Source organism: Larus michahellis, chromosome 4 (genome assembly GCF_964199755.1).
Source record: "Larus michahellis chromosome 4, bLarMic1.1, whole genome shotgun sequence".
NCBI lineage: Eukaryota > Metazoa > Chordata > Aves > Charadriiformes > Laridae > Larus > Larus michahellis.
Window position 1 is genome coordinate 26,268,650 of NC_133899.1, and position 25,832 is coordinate 26,294,481.

The following is a 25,832-nucleotide window of genomic DNA, read 5'->3' on the forward strand; positions in this document are numbered from 1 at the left end:
AACCAGTGGTGTCCCTCAGGGGTCAATACTTGGACCAATTTTGTTCAATATATTCATTAATGACCTAGATGAGGGGACAGAGTGTATCCTCAGCAAGTTTGCTGATGATACCAAGCTGGGAGGGGTGGCCGACACTCCAGAGGGCCGTGCTGCCATGCAGCGTGACCTGGACGGGCTGGAGATTTGGGCAGAGAAGAACCAAATGAGGTTCAACAAAAGCAAGTGTAGGGTCCTGCACCTGGGAAGGAAGAATGCCAAACACCAGTATATGTTAGGGGCAGACATGCTGGGAAGCAGCTCTGAGGAGAAGGACCTGGGGATCCTGGTAGACAGCAAATTATCCATGAGCCAGCAGTGTGCCCTTGTCGCCAAGAAGGCCAATGGCATCCTGGGCTGCATAGGGAAGACTGTGGCCAGTAGGTCGAGGGAGGTCATTCTCCCCCTCTACTCTGCACTGGTGAGGCCACAACTGGAGTACTGTGTCCAGTTTTGGGCTCCCCAGTTCAAGAGGGACAGGGAACTACTGGAGTGAGTCCAGCAAAGGGCAACCAAGATGATTATGGGACTGGAGCACCTCCCTTATGAGGAAAGGCTGAAAGAGCTGGGACTCTTTAGCCTGGAGAAGAGAAGGTTGAGGGGGGACCTGATTAATGTTTAGAAGTATCTAAAGGGTGGGTTTAAGGAGGACGGAGCCAGGCTCTTTTCAATGGTTCCCAGTGACAGGACAAGGGGCAATGGGCACAAGCTAGAACATAGGAAGTTCCGTTCAAATACACGGAAAAACTTCTTTACGGTGAGGGTGAGAGAGCACTGGAACAGGCTGCCCAGGGAGGTTGTGGAGTCCCTTTCTCTGGAGATTTTCAAGACCCGCCTGGATGCAGCCCTGAGGGATGTGCTTTAGGCAGTCCTGCTCTAGCAGGGGAGTTGGACTAGATGATCTCTAGAGGTCCCTTCCAACTCTGAAGATTCTGTGATTCCGTGAATAGTCTTGTATGCAGATAGAGATCCTTGGGATCCACTGTGCATCTCTAAGGGATATAATGTTCTCCTCTCGGTTGTGTGTGCAGCCTTCAGCCTCAGGTTGCTCTGTGAGTTTTCCTCATCTGACAAGACGCAAGACAAGGAAGTGCCACCAAGGTGCTCGTGGTGGGCTCTCCTGCATGCTTCCATCTCAGAAGAGCATCCTTTTGCCATTGACCATTTCTAAGGCCTAAAGATATACTTTCAGCCCCCTTACCTTTTCAAGCTGACAGCAGTTTCCCCGCCTGAACAAGGCAGTGCAGTCGGCCGCCACTGCTCTGCCGTGCCTCCAGGCAGCCGCAGGGATGGAGGGAGCCCTCCAGGCTGCCACAGGGAAGGAGCAGGGTGTGCAAACCAGGGCAGGCTGTAGCCTCGGGCATCTGCTTACCTCTTCTCTTTTTACCAGCTGGCACAAAGCTATTTTGCATGGCCGTGTTTGTTTCCAGATAGATTGGAGGTGACACTACTGGTTGTATTAGCGATGTTAGGCTGATATCTCTATTTTCTCTTCTCTCAGTGCTCTGATAGCGTGGGGGTGAGGGAGGGTTTGTAAATACCTCCAGAGGTGGATAACAACCACTGAAGGTTCATGAATTATTGTGGTTACTCTTTAGTTGTCAGCAACTCAGCCTAATTTAGGTGCTGTGACTTCCTATTTTTCATAAGTACTTTAGCAATGTATACTCTGAGATGATATTGATAAAGATTTGATCCGACAAAAAATTAACCCTGTGCTAAACGTGTGCCTTGGAAGCTTCAGTGACTTCAGGAGCATCACAGAATCACAGGATGGTTTGGGTGGGAAGGGACCTGTAAAGCCCATCTAGTCCAACCCCCTGCCACGAGCAGGGACATCTTCAGCTAGATCAGGTTGCTCAAAGCCCCATCCAGCCTGGTCTGGAATGTTTCCAGGGATGGGGCATCTCCCACCTCTCTGGGCAACCCGGGCCAGTGTCTCACCACCCTCAGTGTAAAAAACTTCTTCTTTATGTCCAGTCTGAATCTACCCTCTTTTAGTTTAAAACCCCTTGTCCTATTACAGCAGGCACTATTAAAATCATTTGTAGGGAAAATGTGAAGCATGAGTCTAAGTCTTTGCAAAGCCTGAATATACAAAATTTGTACTTTATTATCATAAACTTTTTTTTCATATTGCAGCCTTAAAAAAAGGACGTTTTTGGATCACCCCTGACCCGTATCACAAAGACGACAACATCCAGATTGGGCGAGAGGTGAAAATCTCCTGCCAGGTGGAAGCCATCCCCTCTGAAGAGCTCACCTTCAGCTGGTTTAAAAATGGACGTCCCTTGCGAAGCTCTGAAAGGATGGTCATCACACAGACCGACCCCGACGTTTCACCTGGCACCACAAACCTGGACATCATTGACTTGAAATTCACTGACTTTGGGACATACACGTGTGTTGCATCTCTGAAGGGAGGTGGCATATCGGATATCAGCATCGATGTCAACATCTCCAGTAGTACAGGTAAGGAGGCTTTCTTTGATATCAGTTTTACTTCGATATCGCCCACCTATGGCTTTCCTTTACTCAGGAAAAAAGGTGTATACAGAGCGCTTCTCACCATGAGAATATCCAAGCAGACACACTAGATCAGGGGCTGAGTTGCTTTGATTAAAGGACAGGAACCTGAATATGTGGCATGTGGTGCTCTCTCCCAAGAACACACTAGTATCTGATTTACCCAGACGTGTCCTCTTCTACTGTCAGAATAAATTATTACTTCTATAAAAGGACTTTGGCCTTTATATTTGGGACTTCAAGGCATCCAGAGTCATGGAAAAATAGCTGGTAGGAGATTACAAGGAGAAACAGGAAGGTGTTATGTTAAGCAAAGTGAATCCATCCAGCTACTCTAATTGAACAGCAAGTGCCAAGTATGGAGGAAGGAGCTCTCTTTTCTTAAAGATTACGCATTGCATGTTGGTGAATCATCCTATTCCCAATTGACAGAAAGTTTAAGGTATCTATTACGTGTTTTTCCACATCAGTGATTGAAACGTCTCTCGCTTTGATGAGCTAGAGCCTTGGCTATTACTTTGACTGATAATAAATATCTTGTACTATGGAGTAGGAATATGTAACACAATAGTAATTACCAGCTTTTCTTTCTCTCCTTGCTAATAGCTGGTCTGCAACCGGTAGATTTCATAGACTTTCCCCCCCACCCAATAGTTGACTTTAATAACTGAGGTAGTACATGTTAATAAAATGAACTACATCATGTTCTGAATGCAGAATTTTTTTCCTGCCAAAAACTAGTTAAAACAGCAACAACAAAAAAGTTGTTTCTGGTCGATTTCTACAGAGAAGGATAAAAATAAAGCATTTCTGCTTTCAGAACACTATTTTATGTTAAAATGCAGAGGCAAATAGTGTCAGTATTATACCTACTATCCGTCCTGTCTTTTGTATGAAGCGTTGCTGCTCTTCTCCTCAGATGGTGCTTGTTATTCACTGGGGTAAGGCACGCAGTGCATGCCATTTAGAAGTAAGACAACAAAGAACACACTGGAAAACATTTTTATAGCATGGAAGGAAAATGTTTAATAGGCATCTTCTGACCACTTTTTACCAAACACATTCAAGTATATGCTTTCTACTTTCTCAAAAAGATTAAATGCACGCTTTTGCCTCAAAGAGTATATCCACAGTTCTGTTCTCTGCATTTTATAACATCAGTAATACCTTGCAAGTACATGCCACGTCTAAATGGTCTCTCTTAGAACTTTTGTGATAAATTATTGTTTAGATTTTAATACATGAGCCTGCCCTCCATCTTCAGTATGATGTGAGTACCATGGATTCTGCTTGAGCGCTGCATTGCTTCTGACATGAGACTGGAAGGTTTGCCTGCTTAAAGGGCTTCATGAAGAATATTACGTACAACAGGGAGATGAGACGGGATTGGCCTGTGGTTTGGATAAGAGCCTGGGAAGTAAAGCCGTGTGATTGAGTTAGGGGCCACTTAAGCAAAACGGACATATATAAGCCCATGGGACTGGACAGGAGGTATCTACAGGAACTGACCAGTGTCACTTCAAGACCACTTTATTGTCTTCGAGAAGTTGTGGTGACCTAAGAACATCCAACAAAGACTGGAAGAAATGAAATTTTATCCCATCTTCCAAGAAGGCAAGAAGGAGATGCAGGGGAGTACTGGCCAGTCATCCTCACCTTGGTCCCTGGGAAGGTCGGGGAGTGTGTTCTCCTAGAAGCCATGTCAATCCTTGTGAAGGACCAGAAGGCGAATGCCAACGTGGATTGCTAGAAGCGAACTGTGCTTCATCCCACCTGGTTGCCTGCTGTGATAGAGAAACTGGCTTTGTGGGCAAGGAGGGGGAAAGGAAAGCTGTTTGCCTCGACTTTAGCAAAGCCTTCGACACAGTCTTTTGTAGTGTCTTTATAGCGTGGTTTGGAGAGATGGTCTGGGCAATAAGGTGTGTTTGGAAATTGAGATGCAGAGAGTCATGTGTGTGTTTGGAAATTGAGATGCAGAGAGTCATGTGTGTGTTTGGAAATTGAGATGCAGAGAGTCATGTGTGTGTTTGGAAATTGAGATGCAGAGAGTCGTGTTCACTGAGAGAGTGAAATCACATCTGTGTATAAATGAACAACCAGTCAGCATCTACACCATTCACCTTTGCCGTGTCCCAGCCTGAAACATGATGTACACGTACACAAGCCTTGAGACACAGGAGGAAAACACTAATTTTATTTACTTTGGTTCTTATTTGATTATTTGCTATTTATTTTTTATTTGTGTTTATTGTTCAGGGGTCCTTGAATATTTTACTTCTTTTTGCTAAATTTTGTAGGTATAAACCAGAAGTATTTATTTTTACTGTTTGATAACTCTTGAAATGATTTTGCGCCATTTTGTGGACTTTTAGTTAACTTCAGAACGCCGATGCTGGAGCAATGCAAGGAGCTTGGGGAGGTAGCTGTGGAGGGCTGTTCCCTTGCAGTGGTACAGGCTGGGGCCAGGGAGAGCTCTGCAGGGTCCTGGTGGGCAGCGAGTGGACGTGAGCAGCAACATGCCCTGGCAGCGATGGAGGCCAAGGGATACCATGTCCAGCTTTGGACCCCTGATGCAGGAGAGGCTTCAACAAACTGGCGCGAGTCCAGTGGAGGCCATGAAAATGGTCAAGAGCAGCTGGGGAAAGGGGGCTTGTGCAGCCTGGAGAAGAGACAGCCCTGGGGCACCTAACAGCAGCCAGCCCCTGGCTATAAGTAATGTATAAGGAGGATGGAGCTGGGCTCTTCTCAGCAGAGTGTACTGGGAAGATGAGAAGCAACGGGCATGAGTTGAAATGGCAAGTTCAGATTGGATATCAGGAGGAACTTTGTCCCCATGAGGACATCTGAGTCGGAAACAGAGATATTGTGGGATCTCCATCCCAGGGGGTTTTGAAGACCTAATAAAGCCCTGAGTAGCCTGGTCTGATCTCACATCTGGCCATGCTTTGAGCTGGGGCTTGGACTAGAGACCTCCTGAGCTCCCTGCCTCAATTATTTCATGAAGACTGTAGGGATAGGAACTCTAACCAACAGATTCATGGACAAGGGACCAGCCTGTCTCTTGGCCGAAAGAAACATATTCTTCAAGCTTATTAATGCACATCTTACTAACAGGTAATGAACTGAGAGGATTATTATAGAGTAAGAGCCGATTTTGGCGTGATGGATGGCAGTTGCATGCAAACTTTGTTACTGGCTAGCTAAGGTGAAGTGGACAGTGACGTTTGTGCAGTCATGCGTTGCCCATCTGGCAGACAGTAAGCACAATATTGTCTGTACTTGCTGGGGAATCGTTTGGGAAATTGATGGGATTTATTGGAAACATCCATTAGATGGCCGTACCTATAAGCTCATCACAATTTCTGCAGGCAGTGATGAATTATGTCAGCTCTTAAATTTGCTGTCCCGTAACACTCAAGAAAATCAGAACAGGGGAAGAAAACCTAGCGCTTGGGATCAGCCTTATTTAACATCTTAAAAGAAATTCTGCCCATTTGCATGACTTCATTACCCGATTAAGTGGAAGCTGAAATAGTTTCAGTGTGCTTTTGAAGGTCATTACTGATTCATCAAGATTCATTACTGCTGTGGTAATTATGAACATAAGGCCTAGGCACAAACACGTTTTCCAAATGCCAGGGCTTGCACGGATGTATTAATATCCCACTGTGTGTCTGTTTTCTGGTTTGGGGGAGAATTCTCTCTTCCTGACGTGCACGAGGTTCTTCCTGGAGTCACCAAGTGAGGCAAGGAGGGGCTGTGTCACCTCGTAAGGAAGGAGGAAGACAGTTAGGTCTCCTCTGTCCCTTCAGCAGATTGGAAGGGGACACGTGGCAGTGCAAGGGACATGCCAGCCTCTTGGCATACTTGGCATTGCACTTGTTTAGCAGCAATATTTTTCCCTTGACATTTTGTACTTTCAGCAGGAAAGGCATAGATTTATGTCCTGAGTATCTTACGTAAATGGACCTGAAGTAATCCCCTAGCAGCCTCCCTCCCTCCCATCTCCGTTAAGTAGGTCAGTGAATAGTGGAAATGAAGACTCAAATGTTGAATTTTTGCCCTATAAAAGCCCTGTCATCCATAAAACCAACCCTGGGCAAATCTTAGTGAAAGACAGGATGGTTCTTCTGCGTATGTGTGCATGTCGTGGGGAATCTGAAGGCAGGAGATGTTAAAACAGCAACAACACACGCACACCCCCAGTAAAATAGGCTCATGGTAAGCAAAAAAGAGAGGTGGATCAGGAAGAGCATGTGAATCTTTGTAAGTGATTTTTTTCTCTGCCTTAAATATCGTATTCAAAGCAGGGAGAGTAAGGCTTTCAGTGATGTATGGTCTGCTGTGTTCAGTATGGGTTCTTACGCTACTTTTATCCCCCTAAAATTGGTATCAGGGCAGTAAGAGACATAACATCTGTCACTTCTGGCTTTTTCTCTTTTCTCTTCCCCCTGGAGGCAGCATTGTGCAGTGAAGCAAGTTGTTACTTCGGGGGGGTTATTTCCCTTCCTCCTCTGGCTGCACTGCTCTGAATTGCTCCTAGAAGGGCTGGGTGGAGGGGATGGCTGATACTCTCGGGCTCGAGGTGGTGGTGACCCTTCTTTTCCTAAGAGCTTCCTTTCTGCTGTTTCACTCCTACCCAGCGTGGGCACAACTAGATGTCCTACATGGCAAATACGTCAATCAAATTCTTCATCTCTGGGCGAACCCGAATATGCGCTGAGAGTGTACCACCCTGGGGAAGGCACATCCCAGAGAGGGACATGGACTTTGGGCATGAGCACAGGGCAGGCTGGTGGCCTCCAGGTCTCCTGTTCCATCTCCAAGGCCAGTCACATCGATAGCTTGATTTCATTTTACATAAGTGCTGCCAGAGACAGGCAGAGAAATTCCTGAAGAAGCAGTATGTATGAGCCTGTGTATCCTCCCTGCACTATGATAAGAGGGGCTCCCTGTTAAGCTAATCAGCTATCTATTAAATAATGAATTAATTACCAGTCCAGGCTGGTGTGTTAGGATATGTGGCCTTGATCTGCTTGTGAAATACGTGTCCTCTGGTCATCTTGTTCCTCCTCTGATGATACATAAAAGAGACCTTCATTTTAGTTGTAAATGTTTATTAAAATCACAGTACTGCCTCTTTGCATAAGGGAAAAATGCTTTTTGGGAGATAATTAGGGGTCCAATTAAGATATTTGTAAACCTTAAGCACTGTCCAGAGTCATCATTCGCAGGCAACCCTGAGAAATGCCAGAAAATAGACAGACGTTTCATTATTGCAGGAAATTGATAATTTTTTGTGAGCCATTGTCTTCGGAGTTTATCTTTGAAAGGAATAGGTGAACAGAAGGGACAGATAAATGCTGGATTTTGTTAAAAAGCTTTTCTTTTATAGTCCTATTTTAGTACTTAATGTGCAGAGATTTTTTTCTTTTTAATTCCGCCCCCCCAGGAGCCGCCGTCCCTTCCTGTGGCACAGCTCGGAGCAGGGCTGGCCCAGCCGCTCTTGGCTGCCCGCTCCTGCAGGGAGCGGGGCAAGGACGGGCCATCTCTCGCACTGCGGCCCTTTCCCTCCCCTCTCCCTTCCCCCTGGGAAATCGGATTTCTCCAGGACATGTTCATCCACTGCAGGTTGGCTTCAGATAGGTTTCTGGGAGCAGACGCCCTCTTTAGCGGCTACGTATTGCGGACTCTCTTTATGCTTCTCCAGAGGGCCGTGGAGTCGGCTCATCATCTCGCCTTGCAATATGGCTCATGGAGCTCCTCAGCATGACTCCTGCGAGATCACTGAAAGCTAATTTGGCTAATTTGCCGCTGGCTGTGTGTGTTCTGGGTTTAAAATGTGCCTCTTCGGAGTCTGACTGCAGAGTCAGGTGGTGTTTTAAGGTACTAAAAGTATGTTGAGGTATAAGAACTGATTGTGGAATTATTTTTACTGTCTAAGGAGATCCCTTATACAAGCCCCCACCATAAAATCTGTGGTTGATGTTCATGTTTTCCCTTGCAATTAGAAGTGGCTTGTGCCCAAGAAAACAAGGGCTGCCATGCTTTCTCTCTGTGTATGGGCAGGACAGGACACGGGCAACGGGAACAGAAAGCGACCGTGAAATCAAGACATGATTTCCTTACAGGTCGCTCAATTTGCCTTCCACATGAGTAGCTGGATAGATCCTCTTTCATGCTGATGAAAGGCCACGGAAAGGTTAAAGTAAATTCTCTGCTTTTCCAATCCTTTGGCTGGATCAGCAGTTTCCCCCACGGCTCTTTTCTCACCTCTGGAGACCCCTTCAGCGTGTGCTCCCCAGAATTCCCCAACACTTCTAAAAGAAACGCAGATTAAGGGGACACTGAGCAGTTTTACTCTCTGTTTACAGAAATGTCTAGAGAAGCTGAATAATTATCGCTTGCTGCCCTTCCAAGGCTGAATGGTCTTGCTCAAATACATTTTGTATAGCAGCTCAGCTTCCTATACCAAAGCTCAGTCTTAAAAATACCCTCCATCACGTAAGAAACATGAATCATGAACAGGGACCAAAAGGCATGTCTCTGGCAGAGGATGATTAATACTAGAGATTCAGACCTTCAAATTCATAAATATTAGAGAAGGAGGATACGCAAATAATTTTACCTCTATCTCCCAGCCAGTACAGTGTGGATTCTTCAATATTCCTTATCCAGGGTGGTTTTAAATTACTTGAACAATGTGACTTCCAACACTTCTTTTGGGAGATTATCTCTGAGTAATCTCCAGTGCGGATTATTTCTTGATATGCAGCTCAAACACTCCTTTGCTCTACTTTATCCTATAATTACTAGTTATTACCATTAGTCCGTTTTAAGCAGCCTGATCACAGTAGCCCACAGCTCCTCCCAGCCCACGGCCTCCCCGTCATGGCTAAGACTGTCAGTCATTGCTTCAGGGCCACGGCTTTCCTTTCTGCCTGCCAAAGGCACCTGAGGAAATACAGCAGTGACAGTAGCCCCTACTTCACCCGTGCCATCTGTAATCCCCAGTGAAGAGCTCAGGAGTTGTGCTGTCCCCTCCCAAGCCTACCATGGAGTCACCACCTCTAGGGCCTCCTTATCCTTCTCGCGCTGGTCATCTTCTGCCCCTTTGAACGATTTCTGTGGAAGCAGATTCATGCCTCTGCCATTACCTCTTTGGCAGTTAATTAAGCTATCTGGAGGTTCAAAATAGGGAGAAGAACATGACCCATCAGGTTTTCCAAGATCTAGAGTAGACTAGAACTAGATTGTATCTATGCAGAATACGCAGTGACTATTAGGCTCATGTATTTTGTTTATTTCTTTGAAATAGCTGCACTGGTCCTGTCCCATTCTCCTATAGACACGGTGACTCTGCTGGATCAAGGATCCTGTGGAATTACAGTAGAACTACCACAGGAGATAAGATGGGAAGGATCTAGTCTGGTTTCCAATCTCCAGTGTCAGACAGACACGTCTGCCTAGGGAGCAGTTTAGTGACAAAAAAAACAGGACAAGAGTACAGTGACACCTCCTGCCATCTGACCTTCTGGTGAGTCAGCGACTCTCCGAGGCAAAGGTTGTCTCAGACCATTTTATTTAAGAGCCAGGAGTGGACATACATCAACAGTGGCCCTCTCAGGGGTGTGCCTCTGCCAGTTTCAAAGGATAATAGTATGTGTTTAATAGGTGCTACTTTAGTGTTACTGACGCTTTTGTTTTTCAAGTGATAACCCTCTGCTCTAGGAAACACATTTAACTGTGAAGAGTATTAACTTATTTTTTAAGCCACTTGCTGCATGAATAAGGTAATGTTTGTTGCTTCAAATATAGGGTTTAGCTAATTTGTTATTCTGCACAAGCAGGAAGAGAATTGACCTTTATTTGCAGCCCGCTCTGTAGCTGGTGCTGCAGGAGATGTGCTGATGCCTGAGCCAGGAGGGCTGAGCCCCTCCGAGACTCTGCTTGTGCCACAGCAGCACCTGCCGGGAGAGGGAGGCTGGCACAGCTGGCGGCACCCCGGCACAGCTGGAAATACCCCGACATGGCCAGCAGCACCCCAACACAGCTGGCAGCACCCTGGCACATCTGTCGACACCACAACATGGCCAGCAGCACCCCAACACCGCTGGCAGCAATACCCCAACACAGCCAGCAGCACCATGGCACAGCTGGCAGCACCCTGCTCACCTCCTTGGCACTTCTGCTTGCCTGGCTGGCACCCTCCTCTTCTCACCCCACTGCTTCATCCACCTTTGCTCTTGGACCCTTTCTCACGCGCTTTAGCTTGTCCACCCGTGTTCACCCACCTTTGCTCGTTCATGTTTGCTTGTGCGCACTTGTTCAGGCATCCTTGCTTCTAGTAACAGGACAAGAGGAGACGTCCTCAGGTTGTGCCAAGGCAGGTTTCGACTGGGCATTAGGAAAAACTTTCTTCACTGAAAGGGTCGTCAAGCATTGGAGCACGCTGCCTAGGGAAGTGGATGAGACACCATCCCTGGAGGTATTTAAAAGAAATATAGATGTGGGACTTAGGGACATGGTTTAGTGGTGGGCTTGGCAGTGCTAGGTTCATATTTGGACTTGGTGATCTTAAGGGTCTCTTCCAGCCTAAATCATAGAATCATAGAATGGTTTGGGTTGGAAGGGGCCTTTAAAGTCCATCTAGTCCAACCCCCCTGCCATGAGCAGGGACATCTTCCACTAGATCAGGTTGCTCAGAGCCCTGTCCAACCTGACCTGGAATGTTTCCAGAGACGGGACATCTCCCACCTCTCTGGGCAACCTGGGACAGCGTCTCACCACCCTCACAGTCAAGAATTTCTTCTTTATATCTATATAAATCCACTTTCTTTTGGTTTAAAGCCGTTACCTCTTGTCCTGTTGCTACAGGCCCTGATCCAGAGTCCCTCCCCAGCTTTCCTGTATCCCCCTTTAGGGACTGGAAGGGGCTGGAAGGTCTCCCCGGAGCCTTCTCTTCTCCAGGCTGAACCCCCCCAACTCTCTCAGCCTATGATTCTATGTTTCTACACCTTTGCTCACACAGATTTTCAGGGCCCTCCTCCACAGCAGCCTCAGCTGCCTGGTCCTTGGTCCTGGGGCCTCCCGACATCTTGGGTGGTAGTAAGGGAAGAAAAGATTTGAATGATTATTTTCTCCTCAATTTTCCATCTCTCTCCCTCTCCTCCCCCACTCCCTTCCCACCTTCCTGATTTTTCTGTGGGCATTGCATTGATTTGAGTTCCTTTTGTGGCTTTTTTTAGCTTTATTGCTTATGAACACAAGTCATACATGATCAGGCTGCCAGTGCCTGCCAGTTGGTGTGTCGCAGTCCCTCACACCCCCTGATATTTTTTGACCCTGTAGCTAATTTAAGCCAAACTTGACAGCAGAATAGACATCTCCGAGATAATTAAGTACCTGCGAGTTTGTGACAATAAATAGACGGGTATAAAAAGGGAAGCCCTCCCCAAACCCCTCCCTGAGCAAGGATTCGGTGCTGTCCTTCCTAATGAGCCAGTGGAGAATCGGCATCCCAGCTAAGGGCGACTCATAGCCATAACCGCTGCGGTGGAAGCAGAGAAATACTTTGTGGGAGCTCACGCTCTGGAGCACTGTCAGTCCAATGTGATACATGAAAGCCGCAGCCAGGCTTCTTATTTATGGCATTGCCCATGAAATTATTTGTTTTAATGGATGGCTTCGCCCCTCCTCTCTCCTTCTCCGTTTCCAGTAACAAGAACATTAATAAATACAGTAAACCATAATAAAATATTGGCTGGCATACAATGTGACAGATACTGGTTGTGTTGCAAAATGCCGCAGGAGATGATGAGTCGGGGTGTTTTAAGGTATCTTTCCATCTGGGGTACTGATACAGCCTATCTTATCAGCCTGCCTGCAGACCTCATACTCTGTGGTCCTTATCTTCGCAGTCTGCAGTTTTTGCAGCACTGTTCTCTCTATTTTTCAGAAAGACAACTGAGTTAAAGAGAGGGTGAATTACTTGCTCGCAGTTGCACAGGACCTTTTTGGCATGCATCTTTTTTTTTTTTTTTTTTTCTTTTTTTTCACCCCAAAGATGCATGTCCTGTGGCGTTCATTCTCCTTCCTCTCAAATGCCTCCAGAAGCTACGTGTGACCAGGAGAAGCAGGGCGTATTCTGTCCTGGTTTCTTCCTTATATGATTCATAGTTTGCTCTGAGTGTACCAATTTCTGGATTTTCCCTGCCTCTTGGTCTGAGATGCTGTTTCTTGCAGCCGGCAGAGTCCCACAGCTGGCGCCTTCCAGCATCCTCAGCGTGTGGCTGCATGGGAAGCAAGTCTTCATGAGCTCCCAATTGCACTCGTACATCTCTGTCCCCCTTCATCTCTTTGTCCACCTCATTGACACACTACATTTGTCTGTTTATTCCTCCTGTGATCAGCTTAGTGAAGGAGTTTCTTAAAACAAAAGAAAGTTGTGGCTGTCCGGGAAACAGCTCCTCAATTTATTTGTATTCCATCCCTGTTTCAAGTGCAGGGTTGGGTCAGCTTCCACCCATGAAGCTGACTTTGCTGCCTCCTCTCTCATTTTTTTTTTTCTCTCTCCCATCATGAGTTGCCTTCACAGGCAGCATTTGCACAGGACGACTCGCTGTGCCAAAGGCAAGTCTTGCTCCTGGCTCAGGGCTTGAGATGAGAAGTTACAGCCCTTGCCCCAGCCAGAAGGTGGGTGATTTCTGAGACAGGGTGTTATTTTATAGTCCAGACCTGTTGCTCTGATGGCAGTCTGGAAAGGATGGAGTCTGGAACAGTCTGCCAGCACAACATGTCCAGAAATAGGTCTACACAAACAGCCACTAAAGGGAAAACTCATGTCCTGGACCCGTCTGGACCATGGGTTTGCAAGCGGAGCTGTAGATAGCGCTGTAGGCTGGTACCCAGCAGATAGCAGACCTTTTCCCTCTTGACATCAGGTATTTAGTTTGAGAGCTGTGACCCCATGGTCTTGGCCTCGCGGTTCTCACGGTCAGTGAATCCCTGAGACGGGAGAAGGTTGTGCTTCCCCGGGGCAGCTGGAGATGCCGGAGGGGCAGGGAGCGAGAGGAGAGCTACGGGGGAGCCTGCAGCATCCGTACCACCTGGGACATGCTTTGGTCAAAGCACATTCACAGCAGGGAGCAGATCCCCTGGCCAGGGGAGAAGGGACAAAGTAAATACTACTTTTTTTACTGATCCAGACAGAGCTCTGTATTATATGAACTAAGCTGAGAAGCCACAAGCCAGGTGAGCTGGAAGAAATGTTCGGAAGCAGGCTCCTTTCTGCAGGCAGGCAGTGCACAGTGTGCTTTCAAACCTTTCTCTTTAAACTGTATTTTCCATCTTGGAAAAATAGCTTTATCCCAGTTTATTCTGTGCTTTCACAGAGCATTGTTTTAGGAAGTGGCGGTTTGGTATCTATGTGATGTGCTCGCTTTCAGGAGAGGAGGTGGAGGAGTCCCAGAGCAAGCACCCGGCTGATGCGGGTCCAGCACAAGTACCATGTACTTCACAGCCAAAGCGTGGGATGCAGAAAGGAGGGAGAGGGAAGGACACAGGCTGGTGGAGAACTGCAGTCAGAAAAGCTTGGAGAACCATAGAGCAGCGCTCACCTGCTCCTTCTGTCTCATCCGTCGCCACCTTCAGCACCCTTTGCCGTCTGTGTTTTGTCTCTGAGCTCTGGTAGAGCTCTGACAAGACTTCTGTCATGGCTTTGTACCGCCCTCCCTTCACTGGGGTGGACATCTCGTGTCCTGCAGCCCTTCCGTTTAGGCATCTTCAGGGGGTGGTTGTACTCTGAGCTTCCTCCAAGTGATCCAGGTCTCCAGGGCGTTGGCCTGTGCTCAGGACCTGCTATGGCACTCACAGGCATAAGTAAAAATAAGAATGTTTTATTGATGTTGGGAATGTTTTATTAAGCAGTCTTTATCTTTTTTCTTCTTTTTTTCCCTTCTTTTTTATGAAGTATAAAATAATTTTTCCTTTACCCTCCTGTGGAAAAAGTTATTTCCACTTTTGCATGTCCCACCAGATTCAGAAGGAGAATTTAAAGCCTTCAAAACAGCTGAAAACAGCATTTTAGTACCCATGAAAGCCCCTGATCTAAACTCTGATTCCTAGCAGGCTTGGCAGGTCTGTGGACACAGGGTAGATCCCAGGGGAAAACTGGAACTGTTTCTCACTGGTACAGGTCTGTTGTTTCTGACTCTGGGGGCCTGAAAATAGCCTTTGATTGTTTTTTCCTGCAGACGGGAGTTACGATGCAGGCTGTATTTTGTCAATCCTGGCATTCAAGCGAAGTAGTTGAGGGCAGGACAGCGTGGAGAGCTAATGCTCCTAGGAGGGACCATTTTAAATCAGAAAGCATCTCTCTACGTGATTCAGAAGAGAAGACCCATAAAGGCAGACGAGTTTTCAGAAGGCATGAAAGGAAAGAGAGAGCGGGCAGTGTTTAAATCGGCTTTTCCATGTCTTCACCCGCCACATGACAGCCCGTGCCTGCCCCCTAAGCAAGGGTCCGCGGCACTGAGGGCACCATGGGTGATCTGGAGCTCACAAGCAGTTTCCGACGAGATGGAAATGATAATTGGGCATGGCAAAACCGTTCCCGTCAGGCCAGCAGAGCTTGAAGTGCTTCATAATTATCAAACGCTGTCACCTGAACGATGGAGGTAGAGAGGCTGCGGCTGATGGGATCCACCAGTGGAAGGTCACCACCAGGTGATGGTCACACCAGGGATGCCACAGCATTTCTGTTCTGATCAAGCACCTTGAGCAGCAGCGTCTCTTCTGTGGCGAGCGGGCTCTTCTCCTTGTTGCCGAGGACTGGTGATTCAGAGCCCTGGCTGATAATTCGGAGGGACACTGGGGGTGATTAGAAAGTCTCGCTCTTGCAAGACTGCGGAGGGGAGGAAGGACGGGTCCTTGGGCATCGCCAGCTCACCGCGAGGCGCTGCCAGGTATTCCTGCTCCAAGGGGATGTCTGACTCCTGCTGGGAACGGTTGTTCACATATACCTTCCAGAACTGTTAATGCAAATCTCTATGAAAAAATACCTTTATAATAAACCTCCTGTGATAGAAAGGCGCCAACTGTATTTTGGTTTCAAGTCTTGAATTCCAAGCTGATTTCCGAATTGGCACAGTTCTTCCTCATTGCGCAGCCATTACGAGCTGGATAAAATCAGCTGCTGGTCTGTTATAAAAAAGGGGTTTTAGTGCCAAATACTCATAAAAAGGAAAGCCATAATTTGCAGTGATAAAGTGCTCGCTGCGACCGGTGGTCCGAATGCGCTGCTGTACACTGGTACAGCGTATTGGCGTGTCAGAGATGCACAGGCAGGCCAGTAAGTGTCATAGCTGGGGCTGTTCAATCTTATATGAACCACTTTATGCTGCTGAGCACCATGTCTCATAAATATAGTAGCATTGCACAGGCTTCCAGTGTCCGTAATCTCTATGCAGTGCTGTCTGTGTGTAATTTAAGTCTTTGTATATAATTATGGCTGTACAAGCCAGAAAGCCACCTCATGTAATGCTAATTGTTGAACCATTTTTTTTTTTCTTCTTTGAAGTCCCACCCAATTTGACTGTTCCTCAAGAAAAGTCACCCTTGGTGACCCGGGAAGGGGACACGATCGAGCTGCAGTGCCAGGTGACAGGGAAGCCCAAGCCCATCATTCTCTGGTCGCGAGCAGACAAGGAGGTCGCGATGCCGGACGGGGCCATGCAGACGGAGAGCTACGATGGGATCCTGAGGATCGTGAACGTGTCCAGGGAGATGACTGGAACCTACAGGTGCCAGACCAGCCAATACAACGGGTTTAATGTGAAACCCAGAGAAGCTTTGGTACAGCTCATCGTACAGTGTAAGTAAACCCTTATTTTCTTCCCATGTGGTTTTGCTGAGGAAAAGAAGCTGATTTATTTCTCCCCTAAATACACAGCAGCAAGAGTCTTACGGTGGTTACGTTTTTGATGCTGTGTTGTTTGGCTCTGTAGTTCCCTGAATCCATGATTTTACTGTGAAGAGAGAACTAAAAATGACAGAGGAGTCCCATTTATGTTTACAAAAAAAAAAAAAAAGTGTGAGGCAATCATTATTTCCCCAATGCCTAGCTTTACATTCCTTGACACAGGAACAAGCACACGAGATAGGAGGACACATTCCTATAAATGCAGATCTGATACTGATCTCATTTGTTGATACTGTCTAAAACAAGGAGACAAAAAAAAAAAGGGAGAGCAAGAGCTGGTCCATCTTAGCTGGTCTGCATGCAGATCTGCATGGTCTGCTCTGACTCTGAATGCGAACCATCAGCATCGGGAATGGGAAGGAAAACATAACAGACATCAATTATTTTGGAAATGCTCAGCACTTATTATTGGAAAATGAAAAGTCCAGTTTGATATGTTGATGGGAAATAATGAGCCATTCTTTGTTGCTGTGTATCTGATAAAGATGTTCACTAAATGACTTTCATGTGTCTGTTGTATTGTTGGTACTTATTTTCACTTTTTTGTGAAGTGGCTTGTGCAGCCCTCGTTTATTCTGGTTTCAGATACCCAAATATTATGGCAGATTTGCTTTTAACAGCGTTCTGTGCTCAGCACAACTGACCTCTTTTGGGGCCTCCAGGGATAAGATGCTGCAATATACTTAGTTATTATTGATAATCAACTGATTTGTTTTTTCCAAGGTCTGTTGTATAACAAATTATTTATGCACTTGATTACATGTTGTGGTATCTGCAGCGCTTTCATCAGAGCTATTTACTGGTGCGCTGGCACAGCTTTTTATCGAAGCGTGCTTCTGTCCCAGCCGGCAGTCATGTGGACTAATGACACCAAGGGCCACCTGAGAGTCAAGGCTGCAGGAGAGCTGGAACCTTCTTGCTTGGCCTTCTCCTGGTTGTGGGTTCATCTGCGCTAGGACCGGCTTCATCCCACCAGGGCTGATGTGTCTAAATTGAGAGCAGAGGTGTCTTTGGCTCCGTCTTCAGAGATTGAAAGTGGTTTGGATCTTAGGTTATCCCCTGGAGAGAGGTCTGTCTTGCCCTATAAAAGGGTCACAGGGGGATTAGTCTCCTACTGATGGCAGTTTTAAAGCAACATGGGTTGCTGTAGGGAAGACCGGCTCCTGTACGAACGGTCTGGGACCGGCCTGCACGAGCTGCCTTAATTCAGAGCTGTGGTAGCACTGGGGAGCCCCTGCCGACACAGGAATTTCACTGATGTCGTTATGGCTGGGATCGTGGTTATTCTGATGATGGCATTCGTGGTTATCGCGATGAGGACTACTCATGACGCAGCTTCTCTTTCAGATCTCTTATCATTAAGTCATCACCGTTATAGATGTTTAATTTTATCTGCACAGAAAAGGTCATTTACAGAAGGTTTATGTTATGAAAAGGCAGAAGATGAAAGACATTGAAGGGTCAGAAGGTAGGGGCAGTCTTGACAAGGATCTGTGTAACAGCTGTGGTGTGTCCCACGTTTTGCCCTGGACGACTTTACTTCAAGTCTTTCACAGTCATAGAAACTCTTGTATTTATCCAGTGAGCTCTGCATCATTTATCCTGCTGTCCGTTTCAAAGCTTTTAAGCAGATGCTGTTATTTTCTTCAGCAGGGAGGTAATCATGCGGTTCACGTTAGAGGAAGGGATGGTTGAGTCTGGGTTGTGGGGAACGTTTCCCAGAGTGTGGATGAGGACTTCCCACCAGCTCCACCACTCCAGGCCCTCATCCAGTCCCTGGTGGACCCAGTGGGATGAGTCCTGCTGACTTCCAAAGGCTGGTGGATGCATTGCTCGGATTGCTATTATTTTATAATGCTTTACTGGTGGGGAAAAAAAAAAAGCTCTGTTTTTCTGTATTTTCTGTAGTGCTGCGTTAGATGCAGCAGTTCACGTATTCTGGAAGAGATGAGAGACACAACTTGAAAATGGTTATAATAACCAGGAGGATAACAGGTATATACAGGAGATGTTTCTTTAATCTGTTCTAGATTTCTGCTCCTTTTATTCAGATCCTAGCAAGTGACAACTTGGAGACGAATGGACAAAGCAGAAATTATGTAACTCTTTGATTATATTTCTTGTGGGAGAAAAGTATGTGTCTTCATATCGACTTTGGCATCATTTCCGTAACTAGCATAGCATTTATTCAATTGTCATCAAAATCAGTTCTTTTCAGTAATTTTGTAATATTTATTTTAGATGCTTCTGTCAGTTATAAACAGGGAAAGATATTTAATGGAACTCTTTTTATTTCTATAATAACTCATTGATTTCATATACTCATTGTATATGGTGTGTGGGTGTGTGAGCAGATATGTTCATGGACGTTGGTAGCTGGGTACATTCCCATTCTCTGGGGTGTAAGAAGAGTTTCTGCTTGTGGGAGGAGGACTTTCTTTCTCACCAAAGTGGTTTATTACTCTTTTTTGTTCCACAGGGCAAATCTTTCAGTGGAGCTGTTCCTCTAGGTCGTATCCCTCGGTTCAAACTAAAGAAAAAATAAGGATAAATTCAAAGAGAAATGCGGGGGTTTTTTTAGATTTGATTCACTCTCAGTTCATCTGACCAGTTTTAACAGAGTATTTCCTTTCCTCTCCTCTCTTTTTCCCTGCCATCCCTTTAGTCCCGTGCCCCGTGATGTCAGGATCCCAGACTGGGAGTTCTCTAGGAAAATGGCTGGTTTCTGTGCTTTGTCACAGCATGGCCTCAAGTCGTGGTTTAAGACTTTTGATTTTTCATGTTTACCATCAAATTCTAAAAATTCTCACGGGAAAATAAAAAGACACCATGGGAAACCAAAAGTAAAGGACGACTCATCTCTCTTAGCCCAGGTCTGTTGGACCAGACGTGGTCGCTGTGCTTTTCAGTGCACTTTGAGTCACACAGTCCTTGTCACGTCCTGAAGCGATCTCTCAGCAGTAAAATACAGCAGAGATACTTGGTTTGAGGTCTAATTAGTAGGCTTTGGAAAGGAATTTAGCTGAAAGTTTTAACCACCTGAATGTTCGGTACCTGTGCTCCCTGCGTGGCTATGGAGAGCGAAGCATCCACGGAAAGCAGCAGAGCCTGTCCTAACAAAAGTGTCTGCGACGGTTTTTCTTTGTTGCAGTTCCCTATCTGTAAAACAGAGATAACAGTTCCTACCCTAGAGGTTTTAGAGACGAGATTCTGAGGATGCTGCAGTAATGAAAGACATGCAATATCTGATTTGATCAATAAACCTTTGCTTATTGCTATTATTATCCTTCACTGTTTTCTCGTAGGTGTGTTGGCGCTCATCACAAGCTATGGGCTTTACTGACTTTGATCTATATTGTTTGGTAGATTTTTGTGAGCCCTGCTAGCTTTTCTCTGAGAGATTAGTTAGGATCATGGAAGTACAGCACCAGCAGCAAGAAGAGCTCAACACCTTGGGTGGGATATGGTCACTGTTGTTACTGTAGTGTCCACCTCCCGTGGGAGACTGAAGACCTCTGGGGGAAGAATGAGAGTAAAAGACCACCCTGTGAAGTGCTCGTGTTCATTTCTCACTCTTCTTTGCCTTCCCCCACAGAATAAAAGGATGAAGGTAGTCATGAGGGTGTAGAGAGGTGGGGTCGGTCTGTTCTCCCAAGGAACAGGCGCTAGGACAAGAGGAGATGGCCTCAAGTGGTGCCAGGGGAGGTTTAGGATGGATATTAGGAAAAATTTTTACACTGAAAGGGTTGTCAAGCATTGGAACAGGCTGCCCAGGGAGGTGGTTGAGGCACCATCCCTGGAGGTATTTAAAAGACGGGTAGATGTGGTGCTAAACGTGGGTTAGTGATGGCTTTTGTCAGAGTTGGGTTGATGGTTGGACTCGATGATCTGAAAGGTCCTGTCCAACCTAGGCGAATCTATGATGCTAGGGACAGAGCTGAGGGAGATGTGTCATCGTAGATAAGTCATCAGCAGACCCTGCTCTCTGAAGAAGCCACGTGCCCCTAAAGGTGGCTTGTCCCAATTCAGTTTGAGGAGAAGGGCACTAAGAAACGCAAGCAGAAAGTGGGAAGTATGTGTAGGGACCATGCTCAGAGTCCTGCCCCTGCTCGCAGCGCCAGCCATTTTCTTGTGTGAAAATTTTGATAAATAAAAGTTAAAATAAATAAATAAATAAATGCCTGCTGTTGGCAGACAGGATGCGATCCAGTAATAATTTAAATGCACCACTTTTACGGCTGGAAGGGAATGCTCAGGAAATAAAAATGCCATCAGGTACAATATAATCAAATGTTTACATCGTGTACCTTATCAAGTGATGATAGCAGGAAGGACAGAATCATTTTTCACACTGGACATCACTGCATGTTGGGCTTGCGTTTTATATGCTCTAGTTTTACTTTGGTGCTACATAAAATATTGTTTATAATATAAACTGTTTTCCAAATGCATTGGTCTCCAAGTACTTGTAAAGCCTCTTAAAACATCAGAGATATTTCATGGTAACCTGGTTGGCAGAACAGTCGGCCACATTGTGATACTCTGAATTTTCCTTTCAGTTTGAGTCCCAGTTTATGTATGTCGTTCCTACTCGGTAATAAATTGTAAACAACTAATGAAATCACGCTGAAGGGGAACATTCTTCAGGGATTATATTTGAAATGGAACAGGCCTAATTAGTCAGAAATATGAGGCTGAATTATGATCTCAGGTGCATCATTGCAAATCTGGAGTGTATCAGTGGGGCATAAATTAGTTGTTTGGGTTTTACGTGGGCAGGAGAGAGTTCAGAATTGGGCCCACTTTGCTTTGATGGTACAGATGTTATTTGCAGCTGAGGATGGGGAAAAAATAATCTTTTATGCTTTAGCAATTTGGCAGCTCAGAAAAATTGCCATATCTATTCTGTGACTGTCTAAATATGTGCCTGATGAAATATTTATATGTAAATATTATATATTATATTAATAATGAAATAAAAGGTTGTTGCAAAAGAAAGGAATGACGTGTTCTCCATCCAAAACAGAACTAGAATTAATGAGCTTAGAACTCATGGAGATTTAGGAAAGTAATTATGAGAAACTTTTTAACAGGTAGAGTAGCTAATCCCTGCAGTGATTTGTTGGGAGAATTGCAGGCTCTGAGTCCATGGGTGGGGTTTATTTGAAGCTGGGTGGACGAAGCCCTGCAGGGAGTGGGGATGGGCAGGGAGGGGGACGGGGACCGGGATCACTGCTCTACTTTGGAGAGATGGTCACAGGGAGTTGCAGCTCCTGAGAAAAGCACCTTGTATTTCCCAGGGACGTGACGCCAACTTATTGCTTCGGGAGATTTTTGCACTCTGAGTCGTGTTGCTGGTCAGAGCCAGGCGAGTTAGTGGTATTGTTTTGTGTGGGGGGATGAGGTGTGGGAGTGAAACTCCCAGAGACTGAAACCTTCTAGATTTTCAAATCTGCTTGTAAAATTTTGCTGATGAAAATGTATTAAAAAGGGGGTAGTCAAAGGAATCTCCGTCGGTGAGAAGAGTAATTGAATGGGGAATATGTCCTTATTTTTAGATAAGCACTGAAATCCATTTTTAAGCAGGTTGAAATGATAAAGGAAATCAGTATTTACATTTTACATTCATATTATTTACATCATGGTTATACTTTTTTTTTTTTCCTTATGATTAAAGATTTGAGTGGAAGAAGCTGATTAGTATTCAGGACAAGTGGTAGAATAATCCAATACATTCCCAGACTGTTTGGTTTACTTTCTGAACAACTTCCTTCTCTGTAGATAGGATTTGGCTTTGATTTAGGCACTTTGTGGTGGGAGAAGAGAGCAGGCTGAAAGAGAGCTAGATCTGGGCCTTGTTACTTTTATATTTCTGGGCCACTTTTCATGTCTTTTCGGAGTGTGGGAATTAATAAAGGACCTTAACCACTTTATAACATCAAAATACATGTCGCTCCCGTTTGGTTTGCTCACTGAAGTTGCTTTCTCCATCCTTGTGTGTCGTGTTGGAGGAGCTCCACATCCCTGGGTTGCAGGTTTTTCCCAGGGTTGCCCTCATATGGCGCAGGCACCTGCTGCCTGCCCTGTGGCGAATATGTATTTAGGTAGTCCAGACTGTGTTGCCACTGACCTTGTGTTTAACCTATGGGTAGAATTCCCAGCTCCTTAGTTCTCCGACTAGAAATCTTCCAGAAAACTCTCTTAGTACTTTTATGTAAAGCACGGGTCAAAATCTCTTCTGTAAAATCTTCAGTGAAAGACAATTGAGAACAATTTCAGCATAGTGCATAAGCAATTATGGCTTTGTAAGTAATTTATCTGAATGAAGCAAGGGAAGAAAAATGTATGGAAATAATTGATGGCTTGAATCAGCAAAGCAAAATGCTAGGAGCTTTTTGACATTTAGCAAGGTCAAAGGCAGTGTGTGTCTAGTGACCTGGAGAGGTAATGAATATGCAAATACTGGCAACATGGAAAATTCTAAATGAGGATGAGATCATTTGAATTTTTTCTTATTTAATATTAAAGCTATAGTTGCTGAGAGAACCTCCTGAGATGTATCTTTTTCTTGTTAGAAATTCCAAAAGACAGCACAGCGGCGAGTACCCCAGAACCTGAAGCATAAACATGGATGTTATTGGAAAAAACTGAATTATTCATAGCGGTTTCTTTTTGACAATTGGTCATGTAGAAGATAGTCTTACACCACAGAGTAGTTCACAGCAGTGTCTGAGGGCAAGACCAAAGACAGTCTTCTCAACAAAAAGCTTTTAATTTTTTTTTTAAGAAGTGAGAATGAGAGGAGGAATGGGAGCAGATGCAAATGTTGCATATCTACATTTAAAATATGAAGAATCAGAATAAGGTGGCTTTGAATGCTCTACTTCTCCTGGAGGTGGCATCCAGCATCTGAGTAGTCAAATTGATAAACTCGGGAGAATGGCACTTTTTAATCCATCAGTATTTCTTTTGGGTTTGTTCACAAAAACTTGCTCTCTCTTAGCCATGGTAGCTTTTTGCTGACTCCGGCGTATCGGTGCTTCCAGCTGGTTCAGGTCCGCTCCATGAAGCTGGGCTATCCCCTTGAAACTCGGAGTGGGAGCATGAACATGAAGCAAACAGCATCTCTGCTCCGTTAACAACCTTCAGTGCACATAAACGGTAGGTTGAAATGTGGTGGAGTTCGGGTTTGTTTCCCGCTGATGCAAGGACAAGATTGTCCCCCCCAGAGCACGTGGGTGCACTGATCCTAAATGCCACCAAGATGGGCAGGAAGCCTCCAGTATAAATGCAACTTTCTGAAAGTTGGGAAGTTCTTGTACACTGAGTGAGACCAGCATCTTTCGGTGATGTTTTCATCCTGCTTCTTCCCGACATGGGTTTTAGGATTGGGTAAATAGTCATTGGATGGTGCCTTTTCTAATAGTTTTATGACTAATGCAGGAGGGTGGAAAGGCTGTGGAAATTCATGGGAAACAGGACCAGAGAAGCTACTGTTAAATAGGCCTTTATGAAGGTTTGGTATCCCTGAAGGTCTGGGACACCCAGGGACATCCCTCTGCTGTCTGAGTCACACTCAGGGCTTTTTGGGGGTGAGGAGCTTCCAGGGTGAGAGTGATGCTCCCTCCCACTTCATGGCAGTGGTAAAGTGCTGCAGAGCTGCCACAGCTCTTGCCGCTCTCGTTTGTAGGGTGCTGGTTTCGTGATTTCTAGGAGGATACACTGACGTTGGAGCTTTATTCATAATCCTGTAGCAGTGAGGGGAGGGGAGGCATTGGGGGGACCAGGCATGGTTGGGTCCTGCCCAACCAGGCAATGCTCTGCTCCTGCCTCGGCAAGGCAAGTGTTAGTCCCTTGACTTGCAAAAGGGCGATTAGTTCCTCCTGACAGTGCTCTTCTTGCAGAAGGACCCTGTCAAAAGTAACACAAGGGGAGGAGAAGCTGGTAGCACCCACGTTCGGTAGCATGTCAGCTAGCACGCTGCCAGATACGCGGCATCTCCTGCAAGGAACCAAAAAAAAAAGGTTGTTTCTTGGAAAGACTTTCATGGCCTTTTGAGAGCAAATGGGAATTCCTACATGGATGATGGACTGTCCATGGAGCTTTATTTCCTGCATATGGTATTTTCAAGAGCAAAGAAGCCTTCTGGCTTTGTATTGTATATTAGCCATGTCCTATTTTAAAGAAACCATGTTGTGATATGATAAAAGAGTGACCAGCTTCAAAATGAATAACTAGTTAAGAGATAGGAATAAAAGGGCAGATGTACACAGTGAGTTACAACCAAAAACTTTAGAGGGAAATCCATGAGACTCTTTACTAGGGCTTGTGGCATTCAGTGAAATCCCTAAAAATAATCCCAGCAGAATGAGAACAAATATTTCGGTTACGAAAAAATCCAAAAATATGAGTTAGGAGGGAAGAAAAATACCACAAATGTCAGCAAACACCTTTATCCTGTCTTTGGCATTTTAAGTTGTTTACCTCCCCTTGCCCCCTCTAATTCTTTCTTACTAATTTAGGATGCTCTCCAGCAGTGTTCTTATTTTGGCTGTAAAAAGTGTAACAGAAGGTTCAGGCACAAACGTGTGCTTTCGCCAAAGCAAATTTGTAACAAAGTCAACAACGAACAAACTCGTGGAAAGGTGAATCGGAATAACGAGGTTGGCCATTCAGTGAGATTTTTTGCCATTGGCCATTTTAACTGAAGAAGATGGTAGGTAAATATATTTCCTGGGGTTTTGTCCTGTATTACTTAGGACATTTATTCCCATAATGAAAGAAATATGCGTTTCGACTAAAACCATGATTGTGAAGTGAAGCATTAAAAGTTTTAGGTTGTTTGGATTGACACGCAACTAATTTTGTCCATGAATGCTTCTGTGTTACGTCAAGTATTTGTTTACACGATTATTTATTTTGCTCTATAAATCACTGTCTTCCTGCCTAACTTTCAAATGTTTTGCTTTGTGACTATAAGTGTCTCATAAAATGGAGTCTCTTAAAGCTATCTACATGTTTAAAGAAAGGTTGACACTTTCTCTGCACTCCCTGATGGCGTCTTTTGTTTTTATTTTTCTATTCAGACGTGTTGTCCACTGCCGTGAAGTTTTGCGAAACGTTTTACCTGTGGAGAAAAAGATGGTGTCAGCAGGCACATTCCTTCCACTCAGCAGCAGGAATGAAATTAGACCTGGATTGTGCTGGTACATAATCAGGTTTTTCTAAAGGAGCTAGTCCAGAGGACGCTGGACTCATTACAGCAGGCACTGAGGTGCTGTGAAAGCTG

General features: G+C 45.4%; 1 protein-coding gene across 3 annotated transcripts in view; it reads left to right on the forward strand.

The window, feature by feature from the left end:
* The window catches only part of MDGA2 (MAM domain containing glycosylphosphatidylinositol anchor 2), a 366,795-nt gene that overhangs the window by 226,850 nt on the left and 114,113 nt on the right, over positions 1 to 25,832 (forward strand). For all 3 annotated transcript variants that reach the window (XM_074583599.1, XM_074583600.1, XM_074583601.1), the window contains exons 7-8: positions 2,179 to 2,508; positions 16,142 to 16,435. In XM_074583599.1, coding sequence (XP_074439700.1) covers positions 2,179 to 2,508; positions 16,142 to 16,435 — 624 coding nt within the window. The remainder of the gene's footprint in view (positions 1 to 2,178; positions 2,509 to 16,141; positions 16,436 to 25,832) is intronic.